The sequence below is a fragment of the Cololabis saira genome, chromosome 9 (genome assembly GCF_033807715.1).
Source record: "Cololabis saira isolate AMF1-May2022 chromosome 9, fColSai1.1, whole genome shotgun sequence".
Taxonomy (NCBI): domain Eukaryota; kingdom Metazoa; phylum Chordata; class Actinopteri; order Beloniformes; family Belonidae; genus Cololabis; species Cololabis saira.
In genome coordinates this window covers 46,132,265-46,150,070 of record NC_084595.1, presented here as the reverse complement: position 1 = coordinate 46,150,070, position 17,806 = coordinate 46,132,265, and the positions used below count along the sequence as shown (strand labels likewise).

Here is a 17,806-nt window from a genome sequence, read left to right as displayed (position 1 = left end):
TCCCTCTGTGACTGTCTCCATGACATCAAAGACTGGGTCACCTCATCCCTCCTCAAACTAAGCTGCAATAAAACCGAGTTAGCCCTCATTGGCACCAAAACCACACTCACCAAACAGCCCAGCTTCACACTCACCATGGACAACTCCTCGGTTTCTCCCTCCCCTCAGGTCAAGAGCCTGGGTGTCGTCCTCGACAGTACCCTCTCATTCCACACACAAATCAATAACACCATCCGGTCCGCCTACTTCCACCTCCGCAACATAAACCGCCTCCGCCCCTCACTCACCCCCAACAGCACTGCCATCCTGGTTCACTCTCTGGTCACCTCCCGTCTCGATCATTGCAACTCCCTTCTATTCGGTCTCCCCCACAAACTCCTCCATAAAATTCAGCTGGTCCAGAATGCTTCAGCCCGCATCATTACCAAAACCCCTGCCATCTCCCACATCACCCCCGTTCTCCACCAACTCCACTGGCTTCCCATCAAATACCGCATAGACTACAAAATCCTCATCAACACTTTCAATGCCATCCATAATCTTGCCCCCCCTTACCTGTCAGACCTCATCCATGTCAACACTCCCACCCGGTCACTCAGGTCTGCCTCTTCCACCAACCTCACTGTTCCCCCAGCCCGCCTGTCCACCATGGGGGGTAGAGCTTTCAGCCGCTCTGCCCCTCGCCTCTGGAACAGCCTCCCCCCCGACATCAGGAACATAGACACTCTTCCCACCTTTAAATCTCACCTCAAAACCCATCTATTCAGGCAGGCTTATGAACATCTGGACTAGACTCTGCTGTCGACAATGTGTTGTATTTTTTTTAAACTTGTTTTTTTACTGTTGTCACTGTATTTCTTGCTCTGTCAGGCGACCATGAGTGTCATGAAAGGCGCCATATAAATAAAATGTATTATTATTATTATTATTATCCCTAATCTGAACATTAACTAATAAACCAACAAAAATCATGTAGAAGCAGCTAAATCCCAGCTTGGCTCCCACAGACACGATGATGAGATCCTACCTGGATCTCCTCTACATTGGGGTTGGGGGGTAAACTTACACTTTATTTTTTATTTTATTTACGGTACGGTGAATGTTGAGTGTCAGACTCACGGAAATGGTCCTCCAGTCTCCCTCCAAGAAGTTCCTGAGCGGTGAGAGGAAGCTGATGGCTGACGTCTGGATGAACTCCCTCTCTGCTGCTCCTAACCTTTTCTGACTCTCCCCTACTTTAACCAAGGTGCTCCCTGCAACGAGAGACCACAAAGAAACACTAATCACTTACGTTACAGACCACAATTTTACTTCTGGTAAAAATACACAAATAAAGATTTATATAAACGTGAAACAACCTGTACTTCCAATATAAAACATTGACACAAAGATCATTTGTATAGTTATGCTATTATTAAATGTGTTTAATGTCCCAGGCTACACACCAAGAGGCCAATCTCTCTTTCATGCTGATAATTAGATTTGTTTTAAATTTAGCAGACATCCACATGCTTATGTCGAAGACCTGCTTATCTCCTACAGGACTGTCTCAGAAAATTAGAATATTGTGATAAAGTCCTTTATTTTCTGTTATTTTCTGTAATGCAAAAATGTCATACATTCTGGATTCATTACAAATCAACTGAAATATTGCAAGCCTTTTATTATTTTAATATTGCTGATTATGGCTTACAGTTTAAAATTAAGATTCCCAGAATATTCAAATTTTTTGAGATAGGATATTTGAGTTTTCTTAAGCTGTAAGCCATGATCAGCAATATTAAAATAATAAAAGGCTTGCAATATTTCAGTTGATTTGTAATGAATCCAGAATGTATGACATTTTTGTGTTTGTAATTGCATTACAGAAAACCACAATATTCTAATTTTATGAGACAGTCCTGTAATGGCTCTTTCCATCACTGTCTTAGCGGAGAGAGTCGGTATTATCTCGGTTTGGTTTTTTAAGTCAAATAGGTCTGCTATGAATTCAAATGATTCGGTCCAAGAAACGTTGAATTCTCTTGAATTCTCTTGAATTCTCTTGAATTCTCTCTCTCTCTCTCTCTCTCTCTCTCTCTTGAATCCTCAGTTATTTTTCTCTTTTTCCCTTTGGAAACAATCCGTTTGTTTACAACAGCCACCTGCCTGGCCCCCCGCCCTGCTGGTAGAAACATGTCTCGCAGGCTATGACGCAAATTTAACTTAATTTAATTTATTAAATGTATTTGTGTCAGGGACAATGTCCAAAATTACATTAGTCTCAGAGATGAGAAAAGATGCTTTGTACCGGATTTAGCTTACTAGCTACTTTCCATCCGTAGTCCCTGGGCAGGTTTATGGATAATAAAAGGTAAGAGCATCAAATACAAAACAAATCAATCATATATACACATGTATATACACATGTACATACACACATCCACCCACACATCACTCACACACTCATGTACAAAACATATTACATAGTAGAGGGAAATAGGAAAATACAGGTAACATATTTTGTCAGTCTGATTCCTTAAAATCCACTTTTTGACTGCAGAAGGAAAAACATTGAAGTCAGTGCAAAGTTTCAGGTAGGTTGAAAGATTGTTCCATGATTTGATGGCTTTAAAGGAGAAAGCAGATTGTGCAAAGGCAGAGCTGCTTCAGGATATTACAATCTCCACTTGAGACAGACCTTGAGGCTCTGATCTTCCTTAACAGAAATGTAATATTTATTCTACACATTTTTACAGCATTGGAAAACGTTAAGGATGTTTGTGTCATGTTTGTCCTCCTACAGAAACCATATTAAAACAAAAAATATATTTCCCTCCCCCATATATTTCCATTTTCAAACATTTTTGAAAAAGCTCCAGGAGCCACTAGGGCGGCACTAAAGAGCCGCATTCGGCTCTAGAACCGCGGGTTGCCGACCCCTGCCTTGAGAGAAGGGAATACTTATAATATTCGTACTGAGCAAGTGTATGAACACGCACACACACATAAATAAATATACACTCACAAAGTTTGGATACACTTCCCCATTCAATTATTGGGAAAGTGTGTCCACACTCTTGACTGGTGTGTGTGTACACACACACACACACGATCAGATTATGTGACGTCGGACGTTTGCAGCTCCTTTTTAAGCTCAAGTACACTCACCGTACGGAGTTTCAGGACCAAATTCTGCTGCTGCGTCCTCCATGTACTGGCCGAGCAGCTCTCCGTTCGTCACCCTGGACGGCGCCTTCATGTCCAGCTTCTCATAGAGAAACTCCTCAATTCTGGCACCTGAAGAAAAGTGCAGGGGTTAATTCTTGACTTTTTCTTTCCAGTGGTAATGTCCTCCTGTGATCCAGAGCCCCATGGTTGAGACGTGGGGATGCTAGTTGAACCCCGACAAGACAGTGGGTGTAGTCGACAGGCTCCTACAATCATGACCAAACACCAACAGAATGGGAATCGCTCAAGCTCACTCACAACTTTATGAGTGAATACTAAAGAATGACTTATTGTACTAAAGCAGCCCCTTTTGCATGACCTGCAGATTCAGTGACTTTGGTTGGCTTATGTTTGCCAGCTTGTGTTCAGCAGGAGAACGGCTAAGCTGAAAGGAAACCCTGGACCAGGGATATTCAACTGGCGGCCCGCAGGCCACTTGCGGCCCGCCAGGAGCTTTTATGTGGCCCCTGGTCATATTTCAAAAAAGGGGGGGAAAGTAGTGTTGTCCCGATCGATCGGACGTCAATTCCGGTCGGCTGCCGGCGTCACTTCCAGCCGGCAAGCGGAACTAACATGGTTTACATATCGCATTTTGTTAATTAATAAAAGTTTAAGATGCTTGGTGCCTTTTCAGTTGGTTAATGATTCATTGGACAGTGTTTGTACATGTTAATCTCTGTTGGAGATGTTTTTTACTACTTCTACTACTTACTACTTTATTTGTTATTAACCTCCGTTGTAACGAGGACTTGTTTACATCATTAGGCTTCTAGGATTGGCCTGACATTTTTTTCATTTGAATCTCTAAATGAGGACTTTGCATTTCAGATGAACTTCTAAACCTCCTATAATTTCATGTGATTGTTTTGTTTTGCTGATATAATGCACATATGTGTTATAAATAAAAGAGCTTATAGTTAATATTTTGGTTGCTTATTTATAACATCAAACTGGCTACTATGGACTGAAATGCTTGTGCTCAATCCTTAATATAATATTCAAATAATGAAATCTTGGTGGAATGGTTTCAAAATGAACTTGCATTTAAAATAATAGTTCTTTATCTGAATATTATATTTCACATTCACAATGACTTCATCTGGAGACAATTAATACATAATTATTATGTAAACTAGACAGATATATTCTCCTGCTCATTCCTGAGCACAAATGTATTATATATACATAAATCTTCGTCTTTGAGTGCAAAATACATTTTGAAAACGCCCAAATTTTCCGCGTGCTCGCTTTGTGCGCGCACGCAGTGCGGCCCTCTCCATACAGTCTTTTTGCCAATGTGGCCCCCTGAATAATCTAGTTAAACATCCCTGCCCTAGACGGTGCCTTGTCTGGGAGTCTCCCAAACTGCCTACGGTGGTACAACAATAATGAAACCTGTCCTCAGTTTAAGACAGTCAGCTACCTAGCTAGCCAATCGAAAAGGTCAGCTGCCCATTTACCGTATTTTCCGCACTATAAGGTGCACCTAAAAGCCTTTAATTTTCTCAAAAACCGGCAGTGCGCCTTATAATGCAGTGCACCTTATATATGATCATTACGGTAATTTCTGTTACTGTAGTCAGGGGGATTGTGGGTAATGTAGTTGGTGTCGCTGAAGTAACAGCGCTAAAAACGTCAGGAATCGTCACAGACATTCAAGACAACAGCAGCGACGCTGACTCGCATAATGGAGACTTTGACGAGACGGAGCAAAGCTGGTTTTTATTTTGTTAATAAAGTTTGACATACGGTACTTTTTTTTTTTGCATTTGCATTTGCTGTAGGATTTTGTAGCATTTCCTGTAGCGCGGCTCAATCAGGTAGATACGTAACTCAACCCCAGCCACTATAGTCGGTATTTTACCATATATTTAGTGCGCCTTATAATGCGTCTTATATATGGAAAACGTTTTAAAATGCGTCATTCATTGAAGGTACTAAATATAACTACAGACAGGATGTAAACAGAACACCTATTGCTCACATGCTTTTGCAGAACGATGCAGTCTCGGACAAACACGTTCTGTTTTGTGAAGTTTAGTTTGTCGGACGATGTAAGTGTGTTTATTTTTTATAGAAATAGCGACTTTGTTGCAATAATATGTAACAATAGAGTTAGTTAGTCCAACCCGAAGGATGCTGGATTGACACTCAGCCAAATCTCATGCCAAAGTGTCCTTTGGCAGGACATTGAACCCCACATTGCCAAGTGCAAAAAAGTAAAGAAAAATGAATAACTGCCACCAAGGGGTCTCAGCCCAATGTACAGTTCACCAACATCAGGACAATGACCCTAAGGATCAGAGTAAACCCCAGAATGGCCTGTAAGAAGAAAACCTGCCCTTTAGGGCTGACTGGTGAGATCTCACACCTTAACCCTCAGAGAAACCGTGGATCTGCCACGTAAGAGCCATTCACACCAGACACACCGCACTAGGCCTGTGTTTCCCATTCTAAATCCATATTAATTCCTAAAAATCAATTAGTATGAGTATGAGAATGGGTGGCCAGGAGTTCAGCAGACAGAGACTGAAGGCCGACGGCCTGAACCCCAAGAGACTTTACTTCAGACGACTTGGAAAAGAGAGGAGAAAGACCCATGACAAAGATTTGTCTTTCTTTGTGAAGCAACAGACTGATAAAAGAAAAAGAAACTATACCAATGGTTAGAAAAAAGATATGAGTTATACGGTTTATGGTTCTTTATAAGTTGACTATTTTAAGTTTTGTTTAATATTTTGGGTTTTGAAGGTAATGGCTCCTTTTATAAATTTGGAAATTGTTTTGTCTTCTGTCATAAACAATTAGGGGCCGGTGTGTAAGAGCCATTTGTGTTATTGTACCAATGTGTTTATCTTGTGTTTGGTCAGCCTTCCGTCCACTAGGGGGAATAGTGATACCAATATCGATATCAATTGGGCACGGTCTATTTAAACAAGGTGTAATCACACACAGGGGGCTGTGTGGAGGCAAAAGTTTTTGAACGTGCGTTCGGGCATGTACAGAGGAAGTAAGAAACAGCAGGTGAATATTTATGTTAGTTTATTTAATGTTACAAGTGTCAATACCTGGTTGAACACTAAGGAATAAAATGATATTGGAAACATTGGAACATTGGAAAAGGCTCGTATTTGCACGCGTCATACTGAACTGTAATCCCAGCCAGGCAGTGGCTGTTTGATAAGCAAATGGTCGCTACAACGCTGTTGGGGCCTGATTTACTAAAGGTTTGCGTGTGTAAAAACCTGTGCAAACTTGACAGCACCCGCAAACCAAGGTGCAAGCTGATCTACTAACAGCGTGCAAAGAATAGCGTGCGCAAAATAACACACGCAATCCATTTAGTACTTTTGCCCTGATGAATAATCAATATGGGGCGTACCCACCAGAACGCGCTAAATACTGGGAGGGGAAGATGCAAATATCTCCATTTACCACGCGCAATGAGATTTACCAAGCCTTAAAGTTTTTGCGCGTATTGTGATTGCGTCTGTATTTAATACGTTCGAAAGGAAGGTGCTAATCTGCACAGCATTACTATTGTGGTGAGGATTCTCCACATGCAAAAGGAGAAATATTTTATTTGAATGTTAAATCGAGTATTATTCAGCAAAAGGTTGCCACAGGAGGCATCTTCATTTTTTTTATTTGTGATAATAAATAAATCACGTGTTTTCATGGAGAAAAAAGTGTTTCTTATTGTGCGCCAATGACGTGATCTACTAGTTTGCATTATTCGTTTTGGAATACTCAATTTAGATATATACTGCATGGGATTTGGACTCAGAATAATGGCTATAATTGCCACGGCATGCCACGGTCAGCTGGAGACAATTGTCTCGAGCTGACCGGAGCATCAAGACTGGAGAGATGATTAAAAATGATGTCCGAGCTGTCATGTTAGTCTATGTCCAAAATAACACTGAAAAGCTTGTCTGATTACGCTTTTAGTTGTCATCCATCCATTCAATACACGTAACTGACATTGATGTATTCACAGTGATTCATTATCAGCTGTAAATACTTGTGTACAGCCATTATTCTGAGTCCAAATCCCATGCAGTATATATCTAAATTGAGTATTCCAAAACGAATAATGCAAACTACAGATCACGTCATTGGCACCCCAGGATACAGCTTTGCCACCGAGGTGGCAAAGCGCTCTCTGCTCTGTGCGCTCTGTGCGCTGTTCTGAACACTTCTCTTCTCTTCTCTTCTTGCCATATGATGGTCCCGTCTGTCACACGTTTACTGTCAGTGTTTGCTATATAATATATAATATTTGCAATATACTGTGGACATCTGAATAAAAACTTAACTCATAAATAGATGAATCAAAGCGCTCTCCAGCTCAGTGTCTGATGTCTTTTTCTCCTCAGATCATGCCGAGCACCGCGGGGTCACGTAAACCCGACCAATTCAATATTAAAATCAAATTCGGTCCTGTGGCCCGTTTTTCTATTTCGTATTTTTGATCTGTGCCTAAAATTGAAATATGAAAAACCAGACGTTTTTCCGTTTTTTGTGTTACCAACTGCATTTATTCTATCGCAGGTTTTCTCCGATATTGCGTTTCTTTTGGTAATGTTTACATTTCTTTGCTGTAGTTCATGAATGTGTTTATTTGCCTCTTCCACTAATATCTCTAACTCCAACTCGTCAAATTTCATTTTGCGCTTGTGACTTGTGACTGTGCATTCCATCCACTCTCCATGGCGCAGAGTTTGCGCTCGCAAACCTTAAGACACGCAACACCTCATTTAAATACTGCTGTTTGCACCTGTTATCAATTGCGTACGCAATCTTAGTTGATCACCCGCAAAACACACAACAACAGCACGCGCAAACTTTTTCAGTGCACACGCAATTTAGTACTCTTTATTTAGGATCTTAGTAAATCGGGCCCTTGGTGTACTATTTGAAACACATCATGTTTGTCCATTACTGTAACTTTGATACAGTTCCCCACATCAGCTCATTGCTTTGTTGTCATTGCAAATGCATGTCTTGTTGAAGTCTGATTCATTCTGGCAAACCCACTACAAGCACTTAAGAGCTGTGGCAAAGCGTCTGAAACAACCGCTTCCTTGTCAATAGAGGCGACCGTTTGGTGTCATCTCCACAGATGTTTGACTAACAAACTCTTTTTTGGAAAGTCATGCTTATGCACTCATAACTTCCTCTTCCGTTGCCTACGTGCACTGAAAATGACCCCGTTAGTAACTAGGGAGTGAGCTCAGAATAAGTACTTCAGGTCCAAAACCGTCATCAAAGTAGCCTTAACCCTTAAGTAGTGTTCACCTTGGCTCGTCATCACAACTATTAAATACTATTTGAAAAAAACACCACCATTCCGGTGTTTGTTCAGTGGGAAACACATTTTCCACCAGGAAGGGAATGAGAACATATCTGTTTTAAGCTTAATTTGGTGCTTCTTCTTTTTAGCTGCATTTCTCAGCAGAAAGAGATTTCTGAAGAGGGTTTACAGGATGTGCAGACCTTCTTCATGCGTCCATAGCATTTCATGTTTCTTTAAATACACAAAGAATCAAGACATAAAATATTAGAAGTTGACGTAAGAGTGTTAATCATGACATTTTATTTTACATTATTGTATTTTTTAGTTAATGTTACTACTGTTTGCATAATTATTGTACAAGTAAGGAGAGGAGGTTGCTCACAATTTTCTCATCCAGCATGCCTGATTTCCTTTTTTTGTAAACGAGAGGCTTTGACTCGATGAAGCTGCACTGATGAAAGTCATTTCATTAAACTTAAAATGAGTCAGAAGAAGTTGTTCTTCAAAGATCCAGATGACCAATAGGTCAAACTGAACGTACTTGTAGAAAAATGCATACCGGAAAGAAAAGTGCAGCCTGCAACCGATGTGCATGACGACTCACATGACAACGCCACAAAAAACACACACCACTACACACTTGACGGGTACTATATGAGGAGGGAAGTCTTAGAGAAATGAGGACAGCACTTCAGCCAGGAGAAATGAGGGGAGGAATGCATGGAAGCGGTGGTGATCGTGGCAACTGGGACCAATGACTGGAACGGAAGTCCAGGGGCCGGATTCACCAATATATTCTTAAGAATGATCTTAAGAAATGTCTTAAGATCTAAAATTAAGAAGTTCATAAGAAAGTTCTTAAGTGCAACTTCTCAATATTTTCTTAAGAACCGTCTTAAGAACTGTCATTTCTTACGAATTTCTTATTTTTCCTACTTAAGAACTTCTTAAACTATGGTTGTATCCGAAATGGCATACTAAGTACTACAGCTACATACTGCATCAGTATGTACTGTATACTGCATACTACATGAACGATTCAGTAGCCGCTCCAGCAGACCGTTCACACAGCAGTAGCAGCCAAGTATCCCAGAATTATATTATATTATATTATTATTATTATTCATTTCATTATATTCAGTCATGCACCTGAAGCGAGACTTCACTACACCGATGCATCGCTCCACAATATTGCGGGTCTTTGTTTGTGCATGTGAAAATGTGTTGAAAAAGGTGATATTAGAGGCTTACCTTTTCACAAAAGAAATTTTAAGACAGGTTAAGGTTGTCTTAAAGTTAAGAAAAAAGTCAAGAACAAATTTGAGAACTTTTATTTCAAGAATACCATTTATTCTCAAGTTTTTTCTTAAGAAGAAAGTTGAGAAAATACTTTTTTGGAGAATATGACTTCTTCTCTTTTTTTCTTCTTAAGACTGAATTTAAGAAAAAAAAATGACACTTAAGAAGATTTTTTTTCTTAAGAATGTTTTGTGAATCCGGCCCCAGATTGCTAAAATCCTGCCATTTCTCAGTTGTCCTCTGTTCCACTGGCGCTCCTTGCTCAGAGTCATGCAACAGAGTTTTTCCATTGGGACTCAAAACAATCCAATACCATATCAAAAACCCACTGTATTGGAGACTTTTATTAGACTTGGGCTAAGTCCACATTGTTTTTATTTGAAAACATGACAAAAGAAGCAAATTGGACCCTCGAAAATAGAAACGATTGATCTGTTTTAGATTCTAAAAGGTTGGTGCTTAGTCTAGTGAGTACAGAAGAAACTAAGAGTATTTGTAAATGACTGCATTGCTGCAGAATTTCACTTCATGACTTGCTCTTTTGGGTCAAATGTCTCAATCCTAAATTTGTCAAGCTTGTATCATGCGGCCGTGAGCGTAGAGAAACATGTTAGTTAGGACAGTGTAGACAACGACGACATGGAAACGAGGCGCAGGCCCTGGTGACCTTCTTATTTTTGGTTCCAGCTGGAATGCAGCCCAAGTGTCCACTAAAGTGTGCTAAAGACTGCCAATGACTACGTTTACATGCATCAATAAATCTTTTCTAAGCGGAATATTAGCAATAACCCGGTTGCGCATGGCCATGTAAACACCAATAACCCCTTTGAATAACCGGAATTTACTCATATTCCGGTTTTTAAAAACCCGAAAATGACCCCTGGGTTACTCCTTTTCTAACCCGAATATTTGGCAATGTACAGCCTAACGGGATTTCCCCATCAAACGGAACAGGAATATGTTTTCTGCTCATGTTCTTTTCGCAAGGAATCCTGGTCTTTTGAGTCCAGGAAGTTCTTATAAACACGGAGAAACACAAGACCAGGAGGAGACTAATCACTTCATAAATGTAATGAAGGATATGAACATTTCTGCATTTGTAGACGGTAGAAAGTACCGGGATAGAAGATTTACAAGAAGGTGAGCAAAAGGTTGCGCGAAGCAGGATTTGTAGGAACGCCAGATCAAGCTCCGCTAGAAGACGCTGGAAAAGGAGAACTACAGGTCCAAGAAACAAACGGTACCAGCGGGTCCGATTATCCTCCGTGCTGCTGTTATTGTTGTTGTTTTGGATACAGGAAGAAGTAGCGGAAATGACGTGAATTGCGTCATGATGTTCTCCGTGCGTCGCTGGTTTGATCCAGATATCCTGAATAATTAATTACAATGTTTACAGGGATAACCCTGTTTGCTCACGCATGGAAACAGATTATTCCCAATGTTTCAGTAACTGGAATATTGACCTTAACCCCAATTTTGACTGCATGTAAACGTAGTCAATGTGTGCAGCAGGGAAATCCTCTGCAGCCAAGTTTACTTGGAACCGAGTGTGGCTTTGGTATGTGCTTTCCTGTGTATCTAATGATTATTTTATTACATGACAGAATAAAATATGGCTCATCTGTGAAACTCACTACTTGAAAACACAGAGAGAAGTGAACGTATTTAACCGCCCAAATACCAAGCGGACGCTACATTGGGAGCATGTGCTCAACTGTTAATAAAAGAAATTATGTTTATCACAATATTCTAATTTTCTGAGACAGTCCTGTATTACCTCCATGATCCCATATTTTGAATCTGATCATACATGTGCAGTTTAAAGATGTTCTAAGTATATTTCATTTTTACATCCACTTGCAGTGTTTTCAAATCTTCCATATGACCGATGGCACATTTGGACCCTTTACTACACCTCAGTGATTATACTGTATATCGGCTGTGAAACTTGCAGTTTTCTTTGTTTCTCTTGTTGTAGTTGTTGCACTGATTACCCACAGCATTTGATTCACGATAAATGAGTCAGGATTAAGTGCGGTCCAGGCCAGTCCAACAGAGTTCTCATGTTTTAAAAAGGCAGGATTTTTTCGCTCTAACTCACAAACACACATTTGGCCAATGACCTCTGTGAAATACGATAAGAGCTGCCTTGAGCTGTCAATTTTACCACCACACGGACTTTCTCAGTCACTGAGGATTAAATAGGGATTATACAGGGCTGTCTCAGAAAATTTGAATATTGTGATTTTCTGTAATGCAATTACAAAAACAAAAATGTCATACATTCTGGATTCATTACAAATCAAATGAAATATTGCAAGCCTTTTATTATTTTAATATTGCTGATCATGGCTTACAGCTTAAAGGAGCTGTATGTAAGAGCAATAATAAAACGAATCATAAAATGACCCCGATATCTCAACAGACATTTAAAAATCATGTTCATTTCAAATACTTATGTCACTGACAACAGCACTCAAGCCAGGATATTCTAGTTTAAACAGAGGAGTTGCAGCCCTCAACTGATGTTTATGTTGAAGCTCCACCCTCCACCTATCTCCCAATCACCAAGTCAGTATTGTTTCTGAAGCTCCACCCTCCACCTATCTCCCAATCACCAAGTCAGTATTGTTTCTGAAGCTCCACCCTCCACCTATCTCCCAATCACCAAGTCAGTATTGTTTCTGAAGCTCCACCCTCCACCTATCTCCCAATCACCAAGTCAGTATTGTTTCTGAAGCTCCACCCTCCACCTATCTCCCAATCACCAAGTCAGTATTGTTTCTGAAGCTCCACCCTCCACCTATCTCCCAATCACCAAGTCAGTATTGTTTCTGAAGCTCCACCCTCCACCTATCTCCCAATCTCCAAGTCAGTATTGTTTCTGAAGCTCCACCCTCCACCTATCTCCCAATCACCAAGTCAGTATTGTTTCTGAAGCTCCACCCTCCACCTATCTCCCAATCACCAAGTCAGTATTGTTTCTGAAGCTCCACCCTCCACCTATCTCCCAATCACCAAGTCAGTATTGTTTCGGCATCCGGGTTGCCAGCTCGGCTCTAATTATGGCAGCCATGGCAGCCTACGTTCCTGCTGCATTCTGCAGCCTACCTGGCAACCTCTGGTCGGGGGGAGGAGGGGGAGGGTACACGCCGCTCAACAATATTTTGAAAGTGACTGCAGTACCAGTTTTGACCATTTCTTACAGACGGCTCCTTTCAGAAAACTAATATCCTATCTCAAAAAATTAGAATATTCTGGGAATCTTCATCTTAAACTGTAAACCATAATCCAATCAATATTAAAATAATAAAAGGCTTGTAATATTTAGTTGATTTGTAATGAATCCAGAATGTATGACATTTTTGTTTTTTTTAAATTGCATTACAGAAAATAAAGAACTTTATCACAATATTTTCTAATTTTCTGAGTCCTGTACACCTTACTGATCTCCACACCAAAGTTCCTTCAGTTCCTCTTTACATCAACTACTTCACTCTAAGAAGTCAGAGGTTTCCACAGCAGGGCACTAAAGTGAAGTAATGAGGCAAGATACTCACCAGTGTGATCGACTGTGGCATGAAGAATAAAGATAAATACATTTAAAAAGAAACAAAAAGAAAAACAACAAGTTAGAGCCACCTATTCTTAGATATGTCATTTATTAATAATAATAATATTAATATCACTGTAAACCTGTACATGGGTGTAAACTGCTGATAAGCTCCATTATGGGCCTGGCCCCTGTTACGTGCTATTTAACCTCTGCACATTTCAGGTCAAGCACCACTACGGGAAACACTGTTTGAATAGTGCATTGACAAGTTCTTAGCCAGGTTTAAAAAGTCTGGAAATGTGTTCCAACATCAAGGATGCAACCAGTGCATTTGGCTTGGAAACCCCCCCCCCCCCCATCCCCCTTCTACTTGTCCTGCCAACATACTCGTGGCGGGAAGTACCTTGTGCTCTAAAAATGACATGAGGAAAAATCCCCAAAAGGAAAGCAGCATGAACCATATTAGCTGTTTTTATAAAGTCAGGAATAATTGCTTGGTGTGTTTGTTTTGTTTTCTGCAGCTGCTCGTGTGTCCTGCATGACTACAGCCTGATGTCAAGCAGTTAACAATGACCCCACTCTGATGCGCTATGATGGGAATGTCTTTACAGTAGTTGGTAAGTTATTCCAAAGTCCAAATCTTGATACAGGTGACAATTGAGCTCCACATAGGGTTTAAAAAGGGGCACTTTTACTGAGTCAGGCAAAGCAGCTTGTGATATTTTGTGATGACAGCGCTGGTCTAGGAACGGGTGGAACCAGCTCATTCCAGTCATGACAATGGCAGTCTAACAAGAACTGCACATATTAGAGACAAAACAAACACAAAGACTCGTGATGATAAGGAGGCAGTAAGTGACTAGAAACAGAGATGCCTCAGTCTGCTTTACACATGCTTCGGTTAGGGGATTTCATTGCATAAATCTCCATTACTATGCAGATGATACTCAACTATACTGATCCATGAAGCCAGCTGCATTTCTTCCAGACATAGAGGACTGTCTCAGAAAATTAGAATATTGTGATTTTCTGTAATGCAATTACAAAAAAGTCATACATTCTGGATTCATTACAAATCAACTGAAATACTGCAAGCCTTTTATTATTTTAATATTGCTGATCATGGTTTACAGCTTAAGAAAAACTCAAATATTCTATCTAAAACAATTAGTTCACTTTATTCATCTTAAACTGTCATCCATAATCAGCAATATTAAAATAATAAAAGGCTTGCAATATTTCAGTTGATTTGTAATGAATCCAGAATGTATGACATTTTTTTTTTTTTTTTTTTTTTTATAAATTGCATTACAGAAAATAAAGAACTTTATCACAATATTCTAATTTTCTGAGACAGTCCTGTAAAGGCCTGGATGACCTTTACATTTAGTAAAAAAAACTACATTAAAATGTTCTGAACCAGAGCCCGCTATACAACCATTGTTACTCAGTAACAAACACTTTTATAATACGTTTTATAATAAGTGTTCTTTCACCTAGCTATTATTGTAAAAATTAGCAAAATATCAAAGTGAGACACAAAATCTAGTCCACACATTTGTTACTTTTGGGCTGACAATTGTAAGTTGTCAACCTAAGCCCAAATTCTCTGAATACACTCCAGCTAATCAAAATAGTGCAGCAAAATCTAGTATTGCTGCACTCTAGGCCCTTAAGGCCCAAGCTCCATTTTACCTTGGAGACATCGTAGCTTCATAACATCAGTCCAGGAGCAGCTGGTTGTCAGACTGCAGGCCCAAGTGTGGCCCCTCCAGTCTCTCAGAGCAGACTAGGAGGCTGAACTTTCACTCACTGGTTGTCCAGCTTGTGAACCAGCTCCCAGTTGGGGCACTGCTTGGAGCTTTAAGACGTGTGCTGTCTTTGGGTCAAGGGAGGGGGAAGGGAGAACTGAAGGGATGAAGGAAAGAAGGAAGTAAGGAAGAAAGGAAGTAAGGAAGAAAGGAGAAAAGAAGGAAAGAAGGAAGGAAGTAGGAAAGGGGGTAAGGAAGGGAGAAAAGATGGAAGGAAGGGAGAAAGGAGAAAAGAAGGAAGGAAGTAGGAAAGGGAGTAAGGAAGGGCGAAAAGATGGAAGGGAGAAAAGATGGGAGAAAAGATGGAAGGAAGGGAGAAAGGAAGGAAAGAAGGGAGAAAATGAAAGAAGGGAGGGAGGAAGGAATAGAGAAAAGGAAAGAAAGAAGGAAGGAATGGAGAAAATAAGGAAAGAAGGAAGGAAAAGCAAAGAAGGCACTAAAGGAATGAATGACGAAAGGGAAGTAGGAAGAAAAAGGAGTAAAGGAGGGTAAAAAAGGAGGAAAAGAGGAAAGGAAGAAGGAAGGAGAGAGCATGGCAGGAGGAAAGAAGGATAGAAGAATTGGGTCATTTTGACCCAAAGACAGCACAAGGGTTAAGACTAAGCTAAAAACTTCCATTTTTGATTCACCATGCCTTTCGTCGTACTGCTATAGACCTACTGTAGACTTCAGGACAACTTTTAGTGATGCACTAGTCATGTTTTGACATTTACTTTATGTAAATAAAATAATAATATTAATAATAATTGCTTATTATTGTATTGTTAACTATGTTTTTTGTTCTTTTCTTTCATACGGCAGATATGTCTTGGGAAATGCAAGTTTGTATTTCTGTGCTGCCCTCTCACCCTCACCCGGGGCAGATGAAATCTCCACAGATCATCAGGAAGGCATTGGAATGTTGTCCTGGTTGTTTGCCAATAACACAGATGAACTCTCTTGTTAAACAAAATGGACTAAAACTCAAAGTTTAACACCAAAATATCTGGATGTGGAGACACTCCTTGACAGATACATGTCCAGGTTTACGTCAATATTCTTTGCATGCCATGTAATCCCTGAGCCTACAGTCTTGCTGCTCCGTCACCCTGTATTGTCTGAAAGTAGGGTTGAGGTGTCCAAGTTCTAAGCATGTTGCAGCAGCCACATCTTGGTGAAATGCATAGTAATTAGTTAATTCCCAAAGACCCTGATTAGGATTTCATCAGCCCTCCTATTTTAGGTGCCAGTGATTTCAACTCTAGATAACAATTGCAAGAAGAACTTGTAACGACTTCCTTCAGTTTCCCTCCTGCTCTAATACCTGTATGTCTCTTCTGCAGCCAGTTGGGACTTGGGACATTGAAGCTTACTCAAAGCTTTGGAAATCTTTGGAAAGCTCAATCAGTTACTCCCACATGTAGACAAACTTGGCTGTTGTCATGGTTACATCCAAGATTTGCCAGCAAAAATCCTTTAAGTTGCAGAGCACCCAAATAGAGATGTTACAAAAATCAATTTTATGAAGATCAGGAAAATCTCAAGCTGATGCAAAGAAAGGTCCAACATGACCAGAGCTACTGACAGCCGAACAACAACGGTCAGGAAAACATGTTAGACTTACCCGTCAGCAAGCTATCATAACAGCTTACTACCAACCCCTGGATGGCTGGAGACAGATATTACTACAAATGAAGGCTTGAGAGCAGGAACCTGCGCTGCTTCACTGCATCATTACCATCAAATGACTTTATACTCTTCTTTTTCATTGGCTAAACCAGTGGAAATCTGAAAAATGGCATGATTAGAGAAGTTATGGTGTATTGATTTAGACAAAACATATACAGTTGTGTGAAAAAGTGTTTGCCCCCTTCCCGATTTATTTTTTTGCATGTTTGTCCCAGTTAAATGTTTCAGATCATCAAACAAATTTAAATATTAGACAAAGATAACATAAAAGGCAGTTTTAAATGAAGGTTTTTATTATTAAGGGGAAAAAGAAATCCAAACCTACAAGACCCTGTGTGAAAAAGTGATTGCCCCCCCTGTTAAAACATAAATTAACTGGTTTATCATCTTTGGAAAGCTGAGTTCAGTTTCTCCACCACACCCAGGCCTGATACTGCCACACCTCTTCTCAATCAAGAAATCACTTAAATAGGACCTGCCTGACAAAGTGAAGCAGACCAACAGATCCTCAACAGCTAGACATCATGCTGCATCTAAAGACATTCAGGAACTAATGAGAAACAAAGTAATTGAGATGTATCAGTCTGGAAAAGGTTCCAAAGCCATTTCTAAAGCTTTGGGACTCCAGTGAACCACAGTGAGAGCCTTTATCCACAAATGGAGAAAACATGGAAGAGTGGTGAACCTTCCCAGGAGGAACCGACCAAAATGACCCCAAGAGCAGCGACGGCTCATCCAAGAGTCAGTAAAGACCCAGAACAACATCCAGAGACCTGCAGGATCACCTGCCTCAGTTAAGGTCAGTAAAGACCCAGAACAACATCCAGACCTGCAGGATCACCTGCCTCAGTTAAGGTCAGTAAAGACCCAGAACAACATCCAGAGACCTGCAGGATCACCTGCCTCAGTTAAGGTCAGTAAAGACCCAGAACAACATCCAGAGACCTGCAGGATCACCTGCCT

At 40.4% G+C, this 17,806-nt stretch overlaps 1 protein-coding gene across 3 annotated transcripts in view; it reads right to left on the bottom strand.

The window, feature by feature from the left end:
- The window catches only part of LOC133450799 (endophilin-B2-like), a 47,509-nt gene that overhangs the window by 26,893 nt on the left and 2,810 nt on the right, over positions 1 to 17,806 (bottom strand). For 2 of the 3 annotated variants that reach the window (XM_061729688.1, XM_061729689.1), the window contains 2 exons: positions 3,151 to 3,279; positions 1,120 to 1,253 (listed from right to left, as the gene is read on the bottom strand). In XM_061729688.1, coding sequence (XP_061585672.1) covers positions 1,120 to 1,253; positions 3,151 to 3,279 — 263 coding nt within the window. Of the gene's footprint in view, positions 1 to 1,119; positions 1,254 to 3,150; positions 3,280 to 13,368; positions 13,381 to 17,806 lie in introns of all 3 variants that reach the window. The other variant, XM_061729687.1, reaches the window with a different exon arrangement.